This window comes from Bombyx mori, chromosome 22, assembly GCF_030269925.1.
Source record: "Bombyx mori chromosome 22, ASM3026992v2".
Taxonomy (NCBI): Eukaryota; Metazoa; Arthropoda; class Insecta; order Lepidoptera; family Bombycidae; genus Bombyx; species Bombyx mori.
Genome location: NC_085128.1, coordinates 15,671,046 through 15,697,481, shown reverse-complemented (window position 1 = coordinate 15,697,481; position 26,436 = coordinate 15,671,046). Strand labels below are relative to the sequence as shown.

The window sequence follows — 26,436 nt, the reverse complement described above, 5'->3', positions numbered from 1 at the left end:
ATTAGCTCCTATCGGGGCTATGCGTGGGAGGAACGGATCGAGGAGGCCCGTGAGGACCCCTCGTCCGTGTCCCTCCACCGACTTTGCCGCCAGCTCTCAAATCGGCCTGCCCCGACTTGTCCACTCGTGGACGAGAGGGGCAACCGATGCTTCTCGGCTCAGGCCCGCGCCGATGTCCTGGCCGTAATGCTGGAGCGGCAGTTCGCTCCAAATAACTCTGCAACCTCAGAGGCCGCATTCCACCAATCGGTGGAAGAGAGCGTAGCAAGCCTACTCTCCTCCCCGGCGCCACCGTTGGGAGATGGTGATTTCATCACTCCCAGTGAATTGCGCCTCTCCATCAAGCGGATGAAGAGGCGCAAGGCGCCGGGCGAGGACGGTATTCCCTCCCTCGCATTTTTCCATTTCCCCGAAACGGTCGTGTCATGCATGACACGACTGTTCAATTCCATTCTGTCCACAGGACACTTCCCGGGAACTTGGAAATTGGGCAAGGTTATTGCCCTGCCCAAACCCGGCAAGGATAGGAGAAATCCCTCCAGTTATCGTCCGATCACTCTGCTGTCGCATATGGGCAAGTTGTTCGAGCGGCTGCTGCTGAGAAGGGTGTCGCCGCACATCCTTCTCAGACCCGAGCAATTCGGGTTTCGCAGCGGTCACTCGACAACGCTGCAATTGGTCCGCGTTATGCACCACTTGGCGGATCGGTCCAACGCGCGCCAGTACACGGCCGCAGTCTTTCTCGATATCGAGAAGGCCTTCGACCGTGTCTGGCATGCGGGACTGATCTACAAGCTGTTGCAGAACACGGACCTCCAGCACGCCTATGTGCGACTGCTGGGGTCGTACCTGGAGGGAAGATCCTTCCTTGTCGCGGTCGAGGGCGCAAAGTCGTCGGTGCGCCCAGTCACGGCCGGAGTTCCCCAGGGAAGCGTCCTGGCACCAGTCCTCTACGCTCTCTACACCAACGACATTCCCACGCTTGAGGGCAACCTCCAAGCGTGGGAAGCCGACGTGAAGTTGGCGCTGTTTGCCGACGACAGCGCCTACTTCGCGTCCTCTAATTTCCCCTCTGCGGCCATTTCGAGGATGCAGAGGCTGTTGGACCTACTGCCCCAGTGGCTGGACCGATGGAGGGTCGCGGTCAACGTGGGGAAGACCGCGGCTATCCTCTTCGGTCCGGTCCGCACAAGAGTCGTCCCAGGACAGCTCAGTCTCCGTGGAGTCAATGTCGAGTTTAGGCCCAGTGTCCGATACCTGGGAGTCAATATCGACCGGAGTTTGAGGATGACCGCCCACGCCAAGTCGGCGTTGGCGGCCGCCCGCTATGCGAGGTTTCTCCTCCGGCCGGTGTTGGCCTCCGGGTTGCCGACCAGGACTAGACTCGGCATTTACAAGACGTATGTTCGTTCCCGTATCACGTACGCAGCTGCGGCCTGGTATCACCTCATCCCGCAGATCATGCGGGTGAAGTTACAGGCCCAGCAGAATCTGGCTCTTCGCACGATAGTCAGAGCAGGGCGTTACGTCAGAAATGACGTAATCGCCCGGGATCTAGATGTGGAGCCGCTCGAGCAGTTCATTCGGAGGCTAGCTCGTAATATGTACGAGCGGGCTGACGGTGGACCCCACGAGCATCTCCACAATATAGCTCCCTTGCACGCCAGACCACCTGATGGTCAGGCGCTACCAAGGGAGCTACTGGAACCCCCGGCTATGGTAAGATAGTCGGCTTAACCGGAGTGATATGGGAGTGCTCATAATGAGTGCCCCCATGGGACTGAGCTGTCCACACTCCTCATTTCCCCCCACACTGTTGGGGTGCCCCCCTATGGGGACCCATTTCTATCACCCGTTTGGGTGAACCACTCCCCCTTAAGGGGAGTGATTTACATCGGTCCCTCCCCGCGACGGTCTTCCCCTTCTGGGGAGCCCCTAGCGGGTGAGCGCCAAACCAGTGCCGCGGCTCCCCCTCTGACTTGTAGAGGTGGGGCCGCGGCATGGGGCCGGTGGCGGGCCCCACGGTTGCTGACTGTTGTCCCTGTATTGTATATAGTAGTTGTAATTAGGTTAGTTAGTTTAGTAGTTTTGTAGTTAGTAGTAAGAAAAAAAAAAAGGAAGCAGACAACAGCAGCCGGCGCCGGGGAGACTCCTCCACGGGCATCACTCCAACCATGACAACAAGCCCATCGTATTATATATAAGTATTTATTATTTTGTCGATGTGAGTGTGCCGAGCACGCATACGAACAGCCCCCCCTAATCCCGTCTTGCAAACACTTCACCCCTGCCCTGTGTGGCAGGGAGCTTCGTTCCGGGCAGTGGGGTTTGCCCCGAGGCCCGTTCCGTGCCCCCGAAAGGGGGTACGACGACCCTTCTTCTCTCTTCTCTCTCCTATCCCACGACCCTAACTTCTTACCGATTTTACTATGGGTAACTATACCAATTGTAAAATGATAGTAACAATATCGAATGAAAACCACGACCGCTCTGACAAGAGTGATATGACAAAGAAAAAAAGTACTCCCATAACGGTACCATACTCCCGTAAAGGTACTTTACATACGTTTGCCGTGAACATTTCGCTCTGGAGGAACATTCGTGTATATCCGTGAGTTGAGATGCTATTGAGTATTTATTTCATGTTAAGTCTCGAAACAAATGGGATCAAGTGTTCTTTTTTTTTTATTGCTTAGATGGATGGACGAGCTCACAGCCCAGTTAAGTGGTTACTGGAGCCCATAGACATCTGCAACGTAGACGCGCCACCCACCTTGAGATACAAGTTCTAAAGTCTCAGTATAGTTACAACGGCTGCCCCACCCTTCAAACCGAAACGCATTACTGCTTCACGACAGAAATAGGCAGGGCGGTGGTACCTACCCGCGCGGACTCACAAGTGGTCCTACCACCAGTAATTACGCAAATTATAATTTTGCGGGTTTTGATTTTTATTACACGATGTTATTCCTTCACCGTGGAAGTCAATAATGAACATTCGTTGAGTACGTATTTCATTAGAAAAATTGGTACCCGCCTGCGGGATTCGAACACCGTTGCATCACTTTAACACGAATGCACCGGACGTCTTATCCTTTACGCCACGACGACTTTTTGTGTACTTAAACAATAACTTAATAATAAGATTTCAGTCCATTCTTTGTAAAATTTTCTTTTATAGCTTATTGGAGTTTATTGGAGTTTACTCCTTAAGAATCGATTTACATATATAGGCCCGGGGTATGAAAATTATGGGGACCAAAATCGTACTAGAGAGTATAGCATGTCACACGAAATGCGTTATGCGCCTGATTGGCTCCTGATTGCGTGATGCGTGCGCGCGCCAATCAGGAGCCAACGCGCGGCCGCGTTATCGCAGGTGACGCCGGGCTGCTGCGCCGGCAGTCCGCCACAAAGCCTCGTACTGATCGCGCGTTTCTCTCATTATTGTATTTTCATATATTTGTTAGTCGTTTGTTTTGTGTCTCGTTGATTTGTTAATAATCTGTAGTGTATCGTGTTGTCGTAATATAGAACTATTTCTCGTATTGTTTCGTTTAATTTACCGACATCGTTTTGCTTGTGGCCGGACGCCGTTCGGGTTCGATTCCTGAACGTATCAACTGTTAGTGGGTTGATACCCGAATATAACCCGCTACAAATCATTTATTAATAAAGCTTATTAAATATAAACAATTCCTTCTATCAGTGAATGGACAACTTATATATTAATTGTAAAAGTGAATTATATAGACTTACTTAATTACCGCATCCACGTGTTCCGCAACTCCCGGATCATTCTCACTAGAATACGTAACTTCCATATTTTACTGTATTCAACTGACACAAATTTATATTTATATCCAGTAAACTCCAGTCGTGCGTCGGGAGCGGACACACACACTTTTTTTTATTTTCTATTCTATCCTCCGCTTTTCATCTCTATTCTATTATAAAAAATGAATATATCAGTTTATTTAGTAGATGTTTGCTATGTCCTAAGGATATAAATATGTATTTATTGGAAGCTATCAGAAGAATTATATTGGATTCAACTATTTTTTCTCTCGCTCAAACTTCCTTTTTTCGCTCGAGATAGAACCACTACAACCAGTAACCATTCTAAATAAAGTTCGACGATATGAGCTTTCTGTCGGCCATTCCGGTCGAAGCCTAGCCAAACCTCTCAGGGTGCCTTTGGCATTTTTTCTAACTATTACACTAACTATATTATTATGTTATATCTTATACCTTTAAACGAGCAATTCTTGTATATTAATATATAATTATATAATCTGAATCTCAGAAACGGCTCCAACGATTTTCATAAAATTTAATATACAGGGGATTTCAGGGGCGATAAATCGATCTAGGTACGCTTTATTTTCAGAAAATGTTGTTTTATTCGTGTTTTCAATAATCAACTCTTCCCGACATCTATTGGCGAATAATAATACTATTTTTCTTAATTGAGGGCAACTGACCGCTTTAAAGACACAGCAAGATGACGTTATCAAAAAAAAAAACCGAACAAAGCTCGGTCATCGTCTAGTAACCAACTATATGATGATCACATGAACTGCAGTGGACAGGCTGAAGAAAATATGGAAGAACAGAAACATCACTAAAGCCACAAAGATCCGGCTCGTATGAACTCTTGTTTTCCCCATATTTTTATACGCTGCGGAGACGTAGACTAAGCGGCAGATCGAGAATAAGGAGGTCGATGCTCTGGAAATGTGGTGCCGGAGACGAATGTTTGGTATATCATGGGACCGAACTTCGCAAGGTGGTAGGACCTCTTGTGAGTCCGCGCGGGTAGGTACCACCATTCTGCCTATTTCTGACGTGAAGCAGTAATGAGTTCGGTTTGAAGGGCGGGGGCAGCCGTTGTAACTATACTGAGAACTTAGAACTTATCTCAAGGTGGATGGCTCATTTACGTTGTAGATGTCTATGGGCTCCAGTAACCACTTAATATTAAATAGGCTGTGAGCTGGTACACGCATCTAAGCAATAAAAAAAACCAATACCTCCACTATTCAAGAACTCCGCATAAAGCAACGCCTATCGACGGTCGTATATGGGCGCGTACTATAATTTTTTGAACATATCTCCCGGCGAAGAAATGACTCCATAGAGCGCCTTGTCGTTCAAAGTAGGAGGCACCAGACCGCGTGAAAGGATGCCCATGCGATGGACCGACCAAGTCAACTTGGTAGTTGGCGGTTGTCTATATGAGTGTACCAGGCTCACCACAAACCAGAAGTGGCGAATACTCGTAAGGCACATAACATCCGCCCACAGCAATGATACTGGACGACGACCACGACCACTCTGATAAGAGTGATACGACAAAGTAGAATATATACTTAATATTATAAAGCTGAAGAGTTTGTTTGTGTGAATGCGCTAATCTCAGGAACTACTGGTCCGATTTGAAAAAATCTTCCAGTGTTAGATAGCCCACTTATCGAGGAATACGTCACGCCAAGACCAATACAAGCGGAGCACCAATAAAGAATGTTTCAAAATCGGGTTTTTTTTCCCCTTTTGAGAGCTTCCGCTGCATGCACTGCAGAAACGGTTAAGGTTTCGTTAAAATAGTGTATGGCAGAATTGTACCCCTTTAAAAAATCTAAAAAAGAGTCCGCGACATCATATGTCTATACTTTATGTTAAGGTTGGCTCACTATAACGTATTTTATACTAACCAATTTTGTTTTAAAATAAAACATTACTTGTGAACTATTCCACGCGGACGATGTCGCGGGAAAAAGCTAGTGCTTAATAAAGGATTAATAAAAATTCGATAACAAAGATCTAATTATTTCTGCCGTGAATCATTCATGCGTTTAGGCTGTTAGTCAGATAATAATTGGATCCGATAGGTACTCGTTACACACCAGGCGAACAGTTCCCAAGAATACTTATATATAGACGTATTCTATAAATAGCTATAGAATGTGTATTTACTCAAACTTGCTCTGAGGAATTGTTCGAGATGATACCGGCATCTCGTTTTAACCATCGCACCGCCCGCCACCGGAGTAGAGTTCATCCATACTACCTGGAGCCACTGCAGTCATCCACAGTGCGTTTCCAGAGATCTTTTTTTCCACGTACCATCCGGCTATGGAATGAGCTCCCCTCCACGGTGTTTCCCGAGCGCTATGACATGTCCTTCTTCAAACGAGGCTTGTGGAGAGTATTAAGCGGTAGGCAGTGGCTTGGCTCTGCCCCTGGCATTGCTGAAGTCCATGGGCGACGGTAACCACTCACCATCAGGTGGGCCGTATGCTCGTCTGCCTACAAGGTAAATAAAAAAAAAACTTTTCTAATAAAAATATATATTAACCCTGATTTAAAGGTCCAACTTCACACCTCGAGTCAGTACAACAGTACCCTAATAAAATTCTGCGGCGCTCACCCTTGTTTACTGAACACGATCGTTCGCTCATTTTAATTTCTTAGTATACACCCGTATTCTCCCTTTTCTTCGTGTAATAAAAGAGTTGACCCGTTATTGCACCTTCTGTTTATAAAATACTTGGAAACAGTAATTAGTAGTGCTGTGTTCATTATGAAATAGCTTGTTAAGAGAGTTGTTTGACCTTTCTGTTTTTCTTCTTGTGTACGTTTTTTCCATAAATTCGGTTCGAACCGATTTTACATGACATAGTATCGTGTAATAAACATCAAGCCCGTAAAATTATAATTTACGTAATTAGAGGTGGTAGGACCTCTTGTGAGTCCGCAAGGGTTTGAAGGCTGGATCAGCCGTTGTAAATATACTTGAGATCTTATTATATCTCAAGGTGGGTGGAGCATTTACGTTGTAGATGTCTGTGGGCTCCAGTAACCAGTTAACATCAAGTGGGCTGTGAGCTCGTCTACCTAAAAAATAAATAAAAAATATGTGTATAATGAAATTGAGATTTTTGTCTCATATATGAACGTGTATGAGGGAAGTGTCGTTGTGATGATTGGATTCATTTTTTTAATGTTTAATGTATTTTATGTGAATATTTCATATAGCTTATTTATATTCAAGGCTTTTTGTATTTTAATTAGGTTCAAAATTTATCTTACCTTAATTAGTAATTCGAGTTTCGTTTATATAAAGAGCATCGTCATTATGTTAACTTGACGTTAAAGTCATTGAACCTTTATTTCTTGTTGTTTCAGACAATTTTCCAAAAAAATAATACGAATATTTATACGCACAATTTTTTTAACAAATTAAACAAAATCATAAACAATCAACAAGTGATTTCGTAATTCTCACATTTCTCGTTACAATCCGACATCAAAGACAACTTTACCGACGAACGCAAAGTCTCTAATAACAATTAGCTATTATATACATTTCTTTCAAAAAACATTTCCCGGAATAAACAGTCACTTACATTTTCGGAAGAAGAGGAACAGATTACTTTTATAGTGCAAAATAAAATTTTAGTACGGACTAGTTTCCTTCGAGAAGTTTCGATTTTATACGTATTATTCTTATTCACGTAGCAGGGACTTTGCTCTGGAAATAATAGCTTTGTTGACGTGGAAAATCGTTTGGTGAACTCAACGGATTGATAAGCAATATTGTTGCGAAGTCAGCGCGACTTAGATTATCCTTAAATGGCTCAATAAAATATGTGTGAATCGTTCCAACGATTAGTTAGATTAAGTGATACTATTGATGTAGTTCTTTGAAATAGAAAACGCTTTTATTACATCCAAGTTCATAGTCTACTTTTTTTAATTTTTTTGTTTTTTTTTATTGCCCTTGTAGGCAGACGAGCATACGGCCTACCTGATGTTGAGGTGTTACCATCGCCCATGGACTTCAGTAATGCCAGGGACGGAGCCAAGCCGCTGCCTACCCTTGAGTACTCTCCACAAGCCTCGTTTGAAGGAGGAAAAGTCATAGCGCTCGGGAAACACCGTGGAGGGCAGCTCATTCCAAAGCCTTACTTACTTAATTTCGACTCATTGGAAGAGGATTGTCAAATTATTATGAGACCTAATTTAGCCTTAATATAGTCTAAATAATCCAAATAATTGCTATAATGTATAATTGTTTCATGGGTGAAATGTACAGAACAGTGGTACCTACCAAATACAACTAATTTTATTTAAGTTTTAATTAGGTTTTAGGTATATTTTCGCAACATCGATATAGTGCATCGCAGTACTATTATCATATTTTCTAATATCCCCACTATTTTCCACCAAATATACTTACCGTCTATCTGCGAACCAGAGTTTGAAGCCTCAGTTTCGTTTGCATACCGACGGTTCGCAGCAGAAATAGGCACGGCTTCTCTCTGACTACTTGTGATTTTGAATTTATATTAACAAAATTCCTAGTGCGGCTTCGTCTCAACTCATTAATATCCCAAACGCACACACAGACATTTTAGCTTTAAAACTCAAACGTTTCGTATGAAAGCTACGTAACCGTCCGCTTTGGAACCGAAGCTTGGAAAAAGCTCATTACATACCGTTCAGTAGAAACTGAGTGGATTCGGAACAAACAGAAACATTTAAGCTTCCTCTCCCGGCAAATCCCTTTTAGTTATTTCACCTGAATTCTCTTTTTTTTTTTCTGGACATTCCGACGTCTTCGTTAGATCGTGCAATTCAGAAAGATTATTTTCGTTTTTTCCGAGAAGCGTGCTCATTACGACTGTCTCGCATAGCAATCATTCCGAATTGTAAATTTAGATAATACTAAATACGTGCGTAACAGTGGCCAGTTTACAGAATGAATAGATACTTTTTTCTTTCAATTTTTCATTTTGCATTCTTATGAACTATTACAATAAATAAATTAAAGTTTAAAAAAACTAACAAAATACACTTTTATAGAAAACGAAATTTTAATAAATTTGAATTAAAAATAGTGTAAGAAAAAATGATTTTATTGTAAAAAAACGTGTTGAATTGCCATCGTTCCTCAATAAGTATACCAAATTTCGAGTTAATCCGACGTTTTCCGAAGGGGGCCAAAATCATGTTCAAAGATTCCGTTACAAACATACATACTGACATACGTCTGAAGCTAATAAAAGCGTATTAAAAAACGTCGACATAGAAACATTGAGAAGAAGTGCGAGTAATGCCGCGACACATCAGCGTCTAAATCGAGCATGTGCCGTGGGACAGTTCTTAATTTAAATTCTGGACATATTAAGCTGAATGGTTCCAATCATCCGACAGACTGAGCATGACTGCATAAGATAACAAAAAGCCTCATCTATTAAAGGTTATCTAGCGGCTTAACAGCAGATCGACGTAGAGAAATAGACGTGTTCATGTTATTACAAACTTCAAACGTATTCGAGAACAAACAATTTTCTTAGTTAGTTGAATAAAAATGAATGAATGATCATGGTTCTATACTCTTCGCATATACGAGTGTTACTGTGTTACTTATAATATTTGCTATGTGTATGTGCTATAATTCTCATGTTGTATTTGTTATTTTAGTTATGTGTTACTTGTTCTACACACACTTATCACTTTTTATTATTATTCTCATTATCCTCTCGCAGGTCTGCTGGAAGAGATTTCTCAAAGAAATAGGCAGTGCCTTTGTACATAATTTTCCTATTACTCTGTACTGTGTCTTGTTTTCTGTGTGTACATAAATAAATAAATAAAATAAAATAAAAATAAAAAATGGACCGCTCCTACGATTCTATTAGTCTTCTTTCCCTAACATTATTATAGCAAATATTTCACATTACATTGCGAAGTAACTCGCGTCCCGACGTCGGCGCGAGGCAACGTTCCTTGCTTGCCAAATCACCGCCATCAACACACCATAGCACCGTATTTGTGGTCAAATAAAAAGCATTACAACGAAAAATACTTTTTTATTTATTTGTATACATTTACATGTGAGTTTTCGCGTGTAGTGATATTAGTGTACATAAAAAAATGAACTGTCTATTTCGGGAGTTAATCTTGTATACACTTTATTTGTTTGCTTTATTCGTTGCCTCGGATTATGAATATTACGTAGTAAATAAGATTTTTGTGATCAGAATTGTTTTTCGAAAAATCCTAATGTTTCTAATATAAGTCAGTATCCATTTGAAACAATATAGTGATTGCCTATGTATATAGTTACTTATGTTTAATCTCCTATGCTTGTATACAATCGTTAAAATACGAAAACTGTATGTGAAAACAGATAGGCTAGACTTCATAATATTGTCGTTTCAAAATTTAAAAGTCAAAGTTCAAATGGGTTGATTTTCAAATTAACTCTTTCGGCTCCGTCGAGTAATTCGTAATGAATCATCGTCAACTACCATTTATGTTTCCATCTCGACTCACCTAAACCAATAAAATACATAACTACCTATATTTTTCAAACGATAAAGGAAACTTACTTGAGTCGACTATTATCAAAGCCGGCAATGTGACTTTTGGACAATTATTGGTAAATCAGAAAAACGAATTATTGACTTTGTATTCCATTGGCAGTCACAAAACTCTTCTAAACGACATCTTAGATAAATAACAGGTTAACTATTAACCTTTATTTAATGCAGGTTTTGAACCGTATTCTTTGAAGGAGACGATTATATTCAAATCAATCTCTATTGACATATCAATAACATTTTTTTGTCCAAATGCACAGATTGCCACCTTTGATAATAGACGACTCACTTAAGCTTTCTGGTGGTAGGACCGCTTGTGAGTCCGAGCGGGTAGGTACCACCACCCTGCCTATTTCCGCCGTGAAGCCGTAATGCTTTTCGGTTTGAAGTGTGGGACAGCCGTTGTAACTATACTGAGACCTTATAACTCATTTCTCAAGGTGGATGGCGCATTTACGTTGTAGATGTCTATGGGCTCCAGTAACCGCTTAACACCAGGTGGGCTGTGAGCTCGTCCACCCATCTAACCATTAAAAATTAAAAATAAAATCTTAAATAACAATCAATAGGATTTCAATAAAGCCCTAAAATCAAAACAACAATGAAATGATGACATAAACGCAATTCTACTGTCAATTAACCGAAGAATGCAAACCTCCCGTTATAATAATACAAATATGTTCCCCATTCCCTCGACCCGAAGGTGAATGAAGCAATTCCGAGGGGCCTAATTGGCGGCGGAAGGTTCCCATCTGACTACCGGCTTTAAGTAAGATTAAGTATGCAGTAGCTTAAGTTATTAAGTTTAAATAATGATTAACGTAAAGACGTGGACTTGGTTTAAAAGAAAATAAGTTATTTCACTTTGTTTTTTTTTTTGTAAAGATCGTGAATTAGTCTTAGCCATTCCAAAACTTGTGACTATAAATACCTTAGTAATATTGCTTAGTAGAAAACTTTCAAGGTACTAAACTCACCCACTTATGTAATACATATTAATATATACTTACAATAACATAAATACCCACAAATATTCTGTTACCTTTTTTCTCGTTAAAATTAATAAACTATTTTGATCGTAATACTATTTTGATCGTATCATACGAGTATTATGAGATAAAAATAAAAAGTAAACGAAGACACACCGAGCAGCTTGTATTTCCTAATACAAAACCACGAAAAAAACACTTTTGCATTTAGTTAATGTGTTTTTCTACAAATCTATACTTTATTGATATTATAAAGCTGAAGAGTTTGTTTGTTTGAACGCGCTAATCTCAGGAACTACTGGTTCGATTTCAAAAATTCTTCCAGTATTAGATAGCCCATTTATTGAGGAAGGCTATAGAATATAACATCACGGTACAACCAATACAAGTGGAACACCAATAAAGAATGTTTCACAATCGAGGTGTAAATACCTCCTTAAGATTCTATAATTAATTTTTTTTCACTTTCTACGTAAATGAAGTGGGGATAAAATTTTGCGTTATGCCAAAGTAACTATTCCACGTGGACGGAGTCGAGGACAAAAGCTAGTATATCATAAGCTAATGAACGGGATCTGTGGCAACAAAAGAAGGCGAGAGAGACTGCTAGCCATTCGTCTTACGTTGCTGTTTCAAGTTACATTGCGGGTTCACGAATTATAGAACTTAACACACGCATTTTTAAGACAAACTTCGACGGTAAATGTTATTTATTCTTCACGTTCCGAAATGAGTTTATTCCTGCTTCTTCTTCGGCAAGGATCTGCCTACATTCTGTATGTTTCAATACGTCTTTTCATCCATCAACGTCCTTACGAGATATTTTTACAGAAATAATGTAAATTAAGCGCTTATTCTAAAAAAGTATCCAAATAAAACGCAACTTGTAAACAAGAAGTTCGATATAAAAATTCACAACAAAAATGTTTTTGGAACTTTTCCGTTGTCCTTGTTTTGCGAGCGTCAGAGGATAACGAATTTTAGCTTGATCGCTATTTGATATTGAACCTTGTTTATACGTGGCACGAAGACTGAAATTTCCGTATAATTCTTCTCAGAGTGATGACGTATCAATGAAGGATTCATGAAAATATCTGAGCTCAATCATTTACGACTAATTCGCTTAGTTTTTGTTTGACAAGAACGCAACGATTCCCGCGAGCTTACCAGTGCAAATATTTTAAGGGCAGAAGAATGTTCATCCTATCCGGGTATAGACGGGTAAGTGTCCCGGGCCACCTCAATTACTACCACTCAACTCTCGTCCCTAGTCCTATCTTATTTTTTGCAAGGCTGGTCATAGATAAGCCCGATACTTCGACCCTTAAGGTTATTTGTGACATCCCCAAACTCTACCGTCAATCTCTAAGCACCGCTCGCGTGAACATTTTAGATTCAATGTTTTTCATATTTTTTGGATGTTCAATATAAATAAAAATCCCGGTTGGCGGTGGCGGGAGAGACATATTTCGATCCTGTACAAGCAATTATTAGTATCTTAAATAATATTATAGGAAAGAAATCATACGATTTAATGGCTTAAAAGTTCACAGTTGTCTAAGCCGAATCGAAGCTTAAAATTTTATGACAATGTGCGACGATAGTCTCTTTATTATCTCTATAACCTTAGCTGCTTAAATCTTAGTCTTAGTTAAAAATGGCTTAATGACACGCCCTGCACACGTCATTACGGATCCTCCCGATCCATTGCTTTTAGGTACCTCAAGTACCGGTCACCGTCCTTGCCAAACCTGTCACTTGCGACCAAGGGTTCGACGAGTAAATTAACCTATAGATACAGCCCACTGAGTTTCTCGCCGGATTTTCTCAGTGGGTCGCGTTTCCGATCCGGCAGTAGATTCTGCAAAGCACTGCTCTTACTAGGACCGGTGTTAGGAACACTCCCGGTTCGAGTCCTGTGAGCTCACCTACTTTCAAGGCTTCTCAAGGCTATCAGCATAAGTAGGATTTTTTTTAAATTAAATTAACCATCTCTACAATGCTCCTCACGTTCGAAATTACAAATAACACTTTAGTTTCAAAGTACAGATACAAAATTTGACTGCATTAAAATAAAAATCATTCTTTATAATATAACGCACATTTTTTAATGGAAAACAATTTAATACGATTCAAAAAAAAAGCTTAACTATCACACAACCAGATTTAAATGAACTCTAATCTCGATAATAATAAGGACGGTTCTCAAATGTCACCTGGAGAAGAGTACGAGTCTAACAGAGCGTTAAAGGTGCTACAGGACGCATAAAGATAACGACGGGCGCGGGCGTACCCACTACAAGGGCATACCATTAAAACCAGACTATTATGCGATATAAAGGGTTTACGTGTTTAACAAGGAATAAGAAAATAGAACAGTGGTTTTCTTTCCAGCATATATGGACAAACGTATTCAAGTCCAAAAACAAATGATAAGAGTTGAATCATTCGTAAGTACCAATGAAAGAATATTAAAGACTCGATAGTCATGATTCTAAAAGGAATTCATAACCAAATTAACATTCTGTTTAAAAATCTAATGCTAATTTGTTACTTCATTCTACAAACACGGATAGCGGCGAACAGCACTCACTCCTCAGTGATTTATTTGACTAACATAAATGAACATATGAGGTGATCTCCACCTCCACCTGACCTACCCAATGTTAGTCTATCACTTAAGTTAAAACGTGCATGCAATAGTTTTTATTGGTGGTAGGACCTCTTGTGAGTCCGCGCGGGTAGGTACCACCGCCCAGTCTATTTCTGCCGTGAAGCAGTAATGCGTTTCGGTTTGAAGGGTAGGGCAGCCGTTGTAACTATACTGAGATCTTAGAACTTATCTCTAAAAGTGGGTGGCGCATTTACGTTGTAGATGTCTATGGGCTCCAGTAACCACTTAACACCAGGTGGGCTGTGAGCTCGTCCATCCATCTGAGCAATAAAAAAAAATTTATTTAAACTCTCTGTTTAAAAATCTAATGCTAATTTGTCACTTTATTCTACACACATGGATAGCAGTGAGCAGAACTCTTCAGTGATTTCAGTAACATAAATGAGCATATGAGATCACCACCTACCCAATGTTAGTCTATCACTTAAGTTAAAACGTGCATGCAATGGTAGACCTTAATTCGATGTTATTAAAATATTAAATTTCGAACGGATGGCGGTAATATCATCGTACTTACGAACCCCTACTTCAGCATTACGCTGGCTAATTGACAGCATTAATAAAATGGAAACGGTTACATAAAATAATAATTAATTGCAATCACCGAGGTAACCCGACTACGAAAAAAACGCGCTCAAATCAAATAAACACGCAATAACGGTTACCGACAATGAAGGTGTTACGATTATCGATACAATCCGAATCGATCCGATCCGATTTATGGAATGTACAATATTTGTATTGTATTGAGGTCTCGGCTATCGGATTTTTGTTAGTGAGGCACAAACGTTATTATTGAGATTTCGGCTTTTATGTACTGCGGTAATCACCTAACGCCAAGTGGCCGTCAAGCTTTTTCAACAATCTACACAATAAATAGTACGTTTTGTTTGCCACTTTTGCCAATTTTGTTTGCGTATTTGCTCATAAAAAAACAATTTAACTGTTTTTTAATTTTTAAATAAACTACTACTAATTGAATAGGAACTTTCCGATGAATTCATCTTTGTTTAATACTTCACTATTAAATTTTATTGCCTTTTGTTTATTTCACTTTTACACTAAACACAATATTGCAAATTACCCGAGCACAAAAATGGCGGAGAATTTTAGATGCGTGAGAGCAGACGTAGAAACTAACGCACATGCGCACTTGTCAGTACCCAAGGAGGAAAAGTTACACTTTCTTCCCTGTAGAGCGGGAGGAGAAGTTAGACTTTATTTCCTGTAGAGCGGGAGGAAAACCGAACTTTCGGCGTAGGTAGGAGAAAAAAACAATTCTGAAGGAGCCTGAATAACACTCAGATGTCATATGCTGGGCGGACGACGTAAGAATATCCTTCAAAGTATCGTCAATCACCGACAAGATTAAAGAAAACAGACTTGATAATATCGCCACACTATGCGACGAGAAGTTAGCTACTCAATTAAAATAGTCCTCAAAATTAACATATAACAAACAGGAAGCAGACCAGCTTCTTTGCGGTTGTTTCAGAGAGAGGCTTAAAAGAAAAAAAAGCGGACGGTTAGCGTAGTATGGACATGTGATGCGTAGACAGGAGATGCATATGACTAGCAGATGTATGGAAATGGTAGTGCAAGGTAGAGGGGGAAGAGGTCAACCGAAGAAGAAATGGATGGAGTGTGTGAATGACGATATGAGAGAGCTGATGGAAGCTGATTACAGCTGATAGAAGGGAATGGAATAGAAAAATTCGCTGTGCTGACCACACCTAGTGGGATAAGATGGAGACAAAGAAAAAAACTGGGACTTAAAAGAGCACAATACGTCATCATGGACAGCCCAAGATGCACGAGAAAGACCCCAAATAACATTGACAATAAGGCAGATAAAAGAAGGAATAGATTTTACAGCAGTATTTAATTTAGAACTTTACATAAGTCGACCGATAAAAATGCATTCACAAAATATTTCACGGAGAACCTTATATCCCCAAAATTAAAATGTTTTATGGAACGGTGACCTAAAATCCAATGCAAATTGCTCTTGTACCTATCATAATCTACACGTGTTGGGTCAAAGGGGCCATAAAGGGATTTTCTGTAAGACAAATATTTGGTCTGACCCTCTGCTCTACCCCGGATTATACACGGATAGTTAGTCGTGCGTTTAAAGTTTAGCAGTTCTGTTGGTACATACATAGCTGCCTTGAATATTTTCAATTTTAAACGTGACAATGGTAAGGATTTTTTGTGCGGTCAATTTTGTGTGTTAAATCGTAGCCATAAATAAAAGTGTGCTTTAACGGTTTAATCTTAGGGTTTGTTTTCATTATACGCGACGGACCGTGTCGTCCATGATTATGAAAACGGTAAAGTATTCCAAAAGCCGGAAATACTGTAGTGACATTAAAAAATGCGAATTTAAACCATTTAGATAAGTAGTTTTTGTTTTGTTATTGAAAATATGTAGATGGAAATTTGATGAAAATAAACTCTTTAGCTTCGGAATTGAAATCGTGATACTTTTAGATCGTTATGTGCATGAGCTTCGTATCTGTCAGCACATGTGCCATTGTCTCATCATCATCATGAGACAATCACCTTAAATTGGCTGTAATGTCTTCGATATATACTGTATTTTTTAGATCAACTGTATTGTAAAACAACTTTACTGTAAAAACTGAGACCTTAGAACTCATATCTTAAGATGGGTGGCGGCATTTACGTTGTAGATGTCTATGGACTCCGGTAACCACTTAACACCAGGTAAGTTGTGAGCTCGTCCACCGCCACCACCTACGCAAAAAAAAACTCGTTCACACAAAATATCTCCTTAATTAAATTATAAAAACAAAACGCCACTCCACGTACCGTACCCAAAATACGACCACCATTAAACAAACAATATCTTGAAAACTACATACAAAACCAACAATTCGAATTGTATATATTATTATATAGATTTGAATTTTCATCTTCTATCCCGTTCGTTTTCATTCTTAAGTATTTCAATTAGAGTGAGCTAGATGTATGTATTCAATAAGTTTACATTCCAATTTCGTAGATTATTGAACACTACAATATTGCGGTGGCTCGGTGCGAACAGAGCCGAGAAGTAGACAACTTCGCTAATAAGCAACACAACTTGGAAACTAGCACGGAGCTTCCGAATTTAATACTCGAAAGTTTTTGGTCTGAAACATAGGGCTTCGTTCAAATTTAGAGTAATATCAATTGCTCATACTATAACATACTACGACTGTCTAAGAAGATTGGACGCTGAAATTTTTTTTTATTGCTTAAATAGGTAGACGATCTCACGGCCTACTTGGTGTTAAATGGTTACCGGAGCCCATGGACATCTACAACGTAAAAGCTGCCACACACCTTGAGATATGAGTTCTAAGGTCTCAGTATAGTTACAACGGCTGCTCCACCCTTCAAACCGAAACGCATTACTGCTTCACGGCAGATATAGGCGGGGCGGTGGTACCTACCCGTGCGTACTCATAAGAGGTCCTACCACCAATAACTACGCAAATTGTAATTTTGATTTTTATTACACGATGTTATTCCTTCACCGTGGAAGTCAATTATGAACATTTGTTAAGTACGTATTCTATTTCACTAGAAAAATTGATATCGGCCTGTGTGATTCGAACACCGGTGCATCGCTCAACACGAATGCACCGGACGTCTTATCCTTTAGGCCACGACGACTTAAAGCCGCGAACTTGATCGTTTTTAAATGTAGTTTAAAAGTAAAATATTGTATAATTATTTATTTTCTCACCATCACATACGTAAATTACTATTATAATCTTTCAAGCTGCCCGGTAGCTGATACTTTAAATATGCACTACAAATTATACACATTTAAATTTAGCTTTTTTTTTGAGTTTTTATTATCATGTAAATACATATCTAAATAAATATCTAAATAGGGTGCTGGTGGTGCTGCCCCGCTTTTGTAGCGCATCAGGGATGTTTGCAGACGCGCACATAGATTGTTTTTACGCTACCATGCGTAAGAGGTGTGCATCTCTGGTAAGCAGAGTGAGGGCCAGCTCCAACAGTATCCTGAGCATGATCGCAAGCAGGCTGGACTGTGTATACATGGGTCGCTGTGGTGCCATCTCCCATGGGATGTTACGACAGTAATTCATTGTGATGTAAATATAACTACTAACATAGGTCTAAGTCTTATTAACAATTTATATGAGTCATGGTTACTTGCAATAAAAACATTATTATTAATATAATTATTATATCCAAATAAAGAGCTCCAAATCAAACAAAGACTTTCGTCGATTGTGCAATTGCGAATCCGTAATATGTTTGGACATATTATTCGTAATGAAAGCTCGTTGGAACGTTTAGTGGTTCAAGGAAGAGTAGACGGTCAACGCTCTCCCGGCCGATCATCCACAAGGTGGCCAGATTTGGTTAAGTCATCTACGAAGTGTTCCCCTACTGAGTGTACACGTACCACCACAAATAGAGATGGAGAAGTCTCTCAAAAGCCGCAACCAAACATTAAGACATACGCAACCACGACCACTCCGCCAGGAGTGTACGACTGAGAAGAAGAAGAAATACATATTGAGTGGTGAAAGGCTATTTGGTTTAAGCGACATTTATCTTTGTAATTATCATTAAAGGTACGTTTTGTTTGGTATTGGCATCAACAGTGCGATGTTTTTAATTGAACTTCAATTAAGTTTACTACATTGAAATAGCTGAAGAAGTTTTTTTATTGTGATATTTGTGTTTCCAAAATTTTAAACTTTAAATGACTCCTGTGAATTTGCAAAAATGTCGTTTAAACCAAATAGTCTTTCGCCCATCGATATGTAAGTCAAGACACATTACGAACTTAGATAAATAGTATTAAAAAAAACATTCGCAGTGGCATGATATGTTATTAAAATAACTAGTGGTCCCACAGTAGTCGAAATTTGACTATAATTAATTGAAATTATAAGTTTGAACATTATTATGGTTATATTGTCAAAGACTTATATAATCATTATACTTCTATAATCACAGATTTCGTCAAGACTACACTATAGACAAATAATATTAAAGATAAACAATATTAACCTATTTTCAATTTGACTACAGACTTTAAGGATTAAATAAAGTTTGACAACCAACAATACATATGAGTGTGTGTCAAATACATGGCAGTGTGTGTAATGTCTTCTTTAATGATTTAATGTATCTTTTATGCATTATTTAAAAAAATATTAGCTTTGTGCACTCCTTCTCTATATACTCTATAAGTGTGGGAAATTTCATACTCCTCCGTCCGCGCAATTTTCGTAAAAAGGGGTACAAAGTTTTTGCTTCACGTATTAATATATAGATTTAAATTTAATATTTAATTTTCACTAGCATACATTATTAGTGTGTATTTCAAATCGGAAAGAGGAGGTGTGGCTTGAGGCGGGGAATAGTTGTTCAATGAGATTTCCGCACGCCTCATCGACGTCTCGGGGGATCTAAGGGCTGGCGCGCATTTCGGGCAAAGGTTGAGCCTGGCCATTCAACGGGGAAATGTCGCCAGCCTCTTGGGCATGGGACGGCGGGATGGATGTAATGTGCTCTGCGTCAACCCTGTCCCGCCGTCTCAAAATAGCCCCGACTGGGCTCCGGCCCGGTCCGGGGTAGGACGCTGGTTGTGAGCAGCAGGAGTTTTTAGTTAACTCCCACATACCCCACCTGACGCGCGGGTGGGGATCCAGCGATTTTCTCCTGTGGAAAAAAAGCCTCTTGGGCAGCCTATCCTGCGAACGCCGCGATTTGAGGTCGATTTTTTACATTATCTAGTTTTATTTTTAGTTTGGTATATGTGTATAGTTTATTTAGCAGTTTTAAACTATTCTGTCAGTATATAGTTGAAACTTCAATATTATATGTGACGGAATTCATGTGGCTATCAATATCAGTAACTATTTTCGACCGATTGGATCATTGGCTCATCCATCCGTGTGAAACACCAAAATAATAAACAATTGTAGCCACTGAAATTAATATATACACGATCGGATATATACTGATACATTAACAAGATTAAATTAAACACATTTTAATTTTAATGTCGGAAACTGCCATAATAATTAATACTCGTATATGGGCCGATAATTTCATCCATTAAATGACAGGACATATCTATTAATATACTAGTGGTTCCGCAGTAGTCGAAATTCGACTATGATTAATTGAAATTATAATTTTGAACAGTATTATGGTGCTATTGTCAAGGACTTTACTTCTATAATCCCGAATTTCGTCAAGACTACACTATAGACATATAATATTAAAGATAAACAATATCAATCTATTCTCAATTTGACCTCAGACTTTAAGCAATAACAAAAGTTTGACAATAAACAAAGAGTATCTATCTGTGAGTGTGTGTGTGTCAAATACATCGTAGTGTGTGTAATGTTTTTTTTTATTGATTTAATGTATTATTAATGCATATTTTACATAAAATATTAACATTCTGCACTCCTTCTCTATATACTCTATAAGTGTGGGAAATTTCATACTACTCCGTCCGCGCAATGTTCGTGAAAAGGGGTACAAGGTTTTTGCTTCACGCAATAATATTATTATATAGATGCGTGAAAATCACACCAAACCATAAAAATGCCGAAGCCAGATTTCAAAGGCTTTTTTTAACTCAGACATTAACAAGTTTTCGATCAAAAACATCGAAATCGAAGCATGCATGACAGAAACAATGTTTGCATTAAAAAAAAACTAAAGTCGAAAAACAAATTCGCGTACTAAATTCCTTTTTTATTATTCAAAGGTAAATATGCAATGGTCCCAAAACCGTAAAAGCTATGAGCCTGTAAAATATAACAAAAATACCGGATCGTAAACGAGGGAACAACATTAACGACGCTAGGTTATTTGTGGCTGATTGGTTCGTGTTTACTGGTCGTATTTACATCTCCGAGACGCACTTTTGGGTTTGAACCACATTTATGTACGATTAGTAAGCTCAAAACGAAAGTCATGCTTATTGATAGGGGCCAGTCAACTCATTAGGACGGGCGAACTCTGAACGTAGGATTTGTTGGAGAGTTTATTTACCTCGGATCTCTACTTACTGACCAGAAGGGAGGAAGCGAACGGGAGATCAAGAGAAGGACTCAAATGGCCAAAGCTGCGATGAGCAAGCTTACGCGTATTTGGCGGGACAGAAAAGTCCCCAATGCCTGCTCCTAGTGTTAAAGCTGAAGAAATCTAATGCAAGAAAAATCTGACTTCGAAAAACAACCAAAAATATGTTAAAAGATTATTAATTCGGTACCACGAAAACTGTGAAGTGTTTGAAACGAAGCAAATAATTTAATGACGATAAAAACGCGCAGTGTCAATTATATGAACGAGTCGGATTTTTTTTTCTTTTTTTTTCTTTTATTTAGATTCACATTTATCAAATAATCTATTCATTAAAGGGCACAGATTTATAGTTTCAACCGTAAATCGTATCATCTTAACAATGGCTCACAATAAAACGTGAAACTGCGTTAACGACCAATAAACCTGTTTATTGGGAGACGTTAAGTAAAATCGGTTATAGGTATTGAGTCAGGTTGTTTTTCATTATTTTTTTTCAATCTTTGATAGGCTCTTTTGGTTCCAGGGAAACATCTAATCAAAAGGAAGATTTTGTCTGGAAGATTAATTGAATTGGTGAATTAGCTGTCTACGATAACAGTATAGTCGGTATTATTACCCAAAAATTATCACTAACTAGAGGTAGGACCATTTGTGAGTCCGCGCGGGTAGGTACCACCACCCCGCCTATTTCTGCCGTGAAGCAGTAATGCGTTTCGGTTTGAAGGGTGGAGCAGCCGTTGTAACTATACTGAGACCTTAGAACTTTTGGGCTGTGAGCTCGTCCACCCATCTAAGCAATAAAAAAATAAAATAAAATAAAACCCAAAAGTTTGAACTCTTGTTTTTATTATTGAAACATTAAATTGGTATACCCATCTGTTATCAATTAAATTTTTAATTAAACAGTGTCTCAAAAACTGCTCTTTGACACGAGGTTGAAGCCGTTGAGTTTCGTTTGAAAAATGAGCTTATAACCTTATGACATGACCATTCCCATCGTCAATCGTGAACCCTACTTAGGTATTTGTTTCAATAAATAAAAAATTATCTACCTATAAAAGCATGATTCTAAAATATATAATAAATGAAAATTGAATATGATTAAATATAACACGTTCTAAAATATATAACAAATATTGCAATACTACTATTTAACACGTGTATGGACTATCTTATCATATTATGAGGCCACATAGTCTTAATAAAAACGGAAGCTTCATTTAAAATCGCACGACAACATACGGAAAACCTTTTCAGGAATTAATTATTTACCATTAACCAAATTACATGGTATTCATTAACATAAGTTTTCCTCGTTATAGCATGATAAGATAAATTCACATTCAATACAGTTAACTAAATTGATTCCAACTAAAACAACCACCACAAAAACAAAAACAAACAACAAAAAAAACAACAAAAAAAACAAAAAACAAAAAAAAACCTAATTCCTTATCATTTATAGTTAACTAAACTACTATAATCTAACAATATTTTCCTCGTCATACTGTGAAAATATAATTCGTATCCCATAATTCCTGCTGTACAACACTTAATGGGTTTACGAATAACCGAATTGAATTTTTTAAGGCGAGCTCAAAACTTTATCGTTTCTCTTTATTTTCAGATTTCTTTGAGTTTTATTTTGCTGTCGTTTTTAAAGTTATCCCTTGTTTATGACTTTGAGTTCGTAACTTTGCGAGCATTGTTGAAAAATTAAAAATTCTCTTTTTACTCTTAGTTTTGTACCATATGCGTATGAGGAGCTGTATCTTCTCTCTCAATCTTATGTCATTGCACCGGTTGCGATTTGCCCTACTGAAACCGCAGCTTTCATTGAAGAAATAAAGTTAAATTGTAGTATTAACATACTTTTTTGAATGAACTATTTTGATATATTACTCACTAGCTAACCCGGCGAACTTTGTTCCGCCTTAGAGGCCATAAATGAGCAGACTTTTGATTTTATTAAGGTCATTTTTTTATTTGGATAATTAATGTAAATTAAAAAAGCAATTATTTTAATGATTCTTTATTGCTCATGTGTTGTAGTTGTTATTATTATTATTATATTGTTATTTCTTGTTCTTCTTCTGTCCTTTCACTCGCAATGTTTCGAATCCTATATACCTAGTTGCATTACGGCTTCGTCGGCAAAGATCAGATCGTGTTGGTCGCGGCATGGCTTTCTTAATGATTACCTATCTCAGCACAATAAGCTAATAGAAACTCGAAGCAAACACATCAACCGGTCAACTTAAAAATTCTACTATAATTAACCATAGGCTTACATTACGTTTAGCTGTCAGTTGCGTTTTATTATTCCATATCAGTTGCATTTTGTTATACCACGTTTTATGTCACATCCCACGGGAACGTGATAAAAAGTATCCCATGTCCTTTTCCTGGTTCTAAGCTACCTTTTCACCAATTTTCAGCCAAATCAGTTCAGCCGTTCTTGAGTTATAAATAGTGTAACTAACATGACTTTCTTTTATGTATATAGATTAATCGTGCATCATTTAGTTATCATTTGGTTTGGTTATTTATTAATGTGAAGTTTAATAACACGAGCATAATTTATTACTTTTAAACAATTATAACAATATTTATATATATAATTTTAAAAAATATATGTGTAAATCATATAATTAATTAAGCTAATTAAAACTTCTAATTTGTAGTTCTTTGTTTTGTAATTTGTTATTTTATTAAACAGAGTAAGCTTAAACTCTAAAATAAGTTTTAATTATAATTATCTACCGACGACTCGCGAGATCAGATAAAAAGACTAATAATTCCTCTAGTGTATTTAAAAAGGATTTTATGTTTATCTCTCAATTCTTTACTGGTGGTAGGACCTCTTGTCAGTCTGTGCGGGTAGGTTCCACCACCCTGCCTATTTCTGCCGTGAAGCAGTTATGCGTTTCGCTTTGAAGGACGGGGCAGCCGTTGTAACTATAATACTGAGACCTTAGAATAGATCGTATATCTCAAGGTGAGTGGCCCGTTTACGTTGTAGATGTCTATGGGCTCCAGTAACCACTTAACACCAGGTGGACTGTGAGTTCGTCCACATATATAAGAAAACAATGCATCATCGTGATGAAAGCAATTGCAAACTTATGATCTTAGTGATTTGGAACTTTTTACGGACTATTGTAATGGCTCTTCAGGAAAAGTTTTTATCATTTTAACATCAACTAGATAACAAGAAGTGACAAGTTCCCCGCGAGTAGTTTCAACAAATACTTTTATTGTTCTGTATTTCTTCGACTACTATCATCATCAGCTACATCGAAAAATGGCCAGGAGTCCTACTATCTTATCAAACAATAACTTCTAAAGCTCTAGTCCAGCTTCATAAGCCCATTGTACCCAAGATGAAGATTCTCAGTGAAAAATTGGAAAATCTTCACGATATTAATTAGTAGAAAATTCGAGACGAAATTCAAGGATGCTCAGATTAATTAAGATTTTTACTAAATGTAAGCAAATAGACTAATTAAATTCTTTAATCTCGAATAACCTATAAAATTACAGGATAAATAATTAGATTTTTGTAAGATTGAGGATTCTTCACAGTAATATAAATAGAGAATCTTTCTGAAGTCGTGTTTAATTTTAACTAGCTTTCATTAGACTTTTTAGTTTTTTATACTACCAACACATGAATCTTTTCTTGTGGGCGAACAAATATCCGTGGATAGAAGATTCCGGAAGAACTGGGTACGCGCCCCTAGACTCCATGAAAAGTTCCCTCACTGTGTTACTTACACTTAATCTCCTTATGTATTTCAGGGCTCATGCTGCGGTCCTTATTCTTTTTTTAGTAAACAAACCCACGTTCCACCAGTATTAGCCAAGACTCATACAATGACATGACAACGTTATTGCCATAATCCATCATTGGAGTTTGTTTGAAATCTCCCTAATTTGTATTACGGTAGTCCCACTAAGATAGAACGCATACCTATGGTAGGTAGAAGTAGGTAGGTAGTAGACGCTGATACTCCCCTTACGATTGAAACTTCCGTCTTAGGAAGGCATTCATTGTTACATTATAATATTTATGAGCTTTAGTAACGGCCGGAAGAAACGTAACTCGGATGTGACGCTGTTTTTATGGTCACGAAGTTTGAAGGCACAAGATAAAATAGAAGATAAAATAGAAGATAAACGAAGATACGATAAGAAACGAAGATAAGATAGAGTAAACTTAATTTAAATTAAATTTAGAAGAATGTACTCACGTCTACGTCTATACCAGGCTGCGCGAAGATCCTCGTGAAGGGATATTCTTTAGGTAAATAGCTGAAGAATTCCTGCCTTCCCCTGTACCATTTTACGCTGTACAAAGTTTCGTTGCCTTCCAAAGTCCATTTGCAACCGAGGAGTACTGTGTCGCCGAGTTTTACGGCAGATGGCGCTATCAGCTGCACGTCTCTTAAGGCGATGGTATCTGCAACAAGCGAAAGCGCATTAAATACTTTTATTTCAATATGAGGAAATGCAGATACTTCCTATACGCCCTCTATACCAATGACATCCCCAGCCTGGAAAGCCACTTTCGGGAATGGGAGGAGGACGTGAAGTTTGCCCTATTCGCTGATGACTCAGCCTACTTCGCGTCTTCTCCGTTCCCCTTTGCAGCCATCATGAGGATGCAGAGGGCTTTGGATTTACTGCCCCAGCGGCGGACCGTTGGAGAGTCGCGATCAATGTGGGAAAGACCGCGGCATTGCTCTACGGTCTGTATCAGAGCCGTCCTGAGGAAACTCAGTCTCCGAGGTCTAAATGTCGAGTTTAGGACCACGGTCCGGTATCTCGGATGCGAAATTGACCGCTCATTGAGCATGGTCGCGCATGTCAACCGTGTCATTGGTCAGACTCGCGCGGTCGGGTTCTTGTTGCGGCCGATACTTGCGTCCGGGTTTCCGATCAGGACCAGGCTTGCCATTTACAAAACATACGTCCGTTCCTGCCTCACACACGCTGCTGCGGCCTGGTATAACCTATTGTCACCGTCCCAGCGATCTAGGTTGCAGGCCCAGCAGTCTTTCCCTCCGTACTATCGTCGGGGCCGAGCGGTACGTCAGAAATGACGTTATCGCCCGGAACCTAGGTATGGAGTCGCTCAGGGAGTTTGTGACGAAAATGGCCCCCATAGGCATCTCCACAACATAGCCCCGCTGCACGCCAGACCACCTGATGGTTAGGCGTTGCCGTGGAAGCTACTCATCCTTTGATGTTCAATTATAACTTTTAAATGGTT

The 26,436-nt window shown here is 39.0% G+C and overlaps 1 protein-coding gene across 1 annotated transcript in view; it reads right to left on the bottom strand.

Moving 5' to 3' along the window:
• LOC105841416 (uncharacterized) overlaps positions 1-26,436 on the bottom strand; it is a 312,744-nt gene that overhangs the window by 158,119 nt on the left and 128,189 nt on the right. Inside the window, exon 3 of the mRNA XM_021347008.3 lies at positions 25,415-25,623. Coding sequence (XP_021202683.2) covers positions 25,415-25,623 — 209 coding nt within the window. The remainder of the gene's footprint in view (positions 1-25,414; positions 25,624-26,436) is intronic.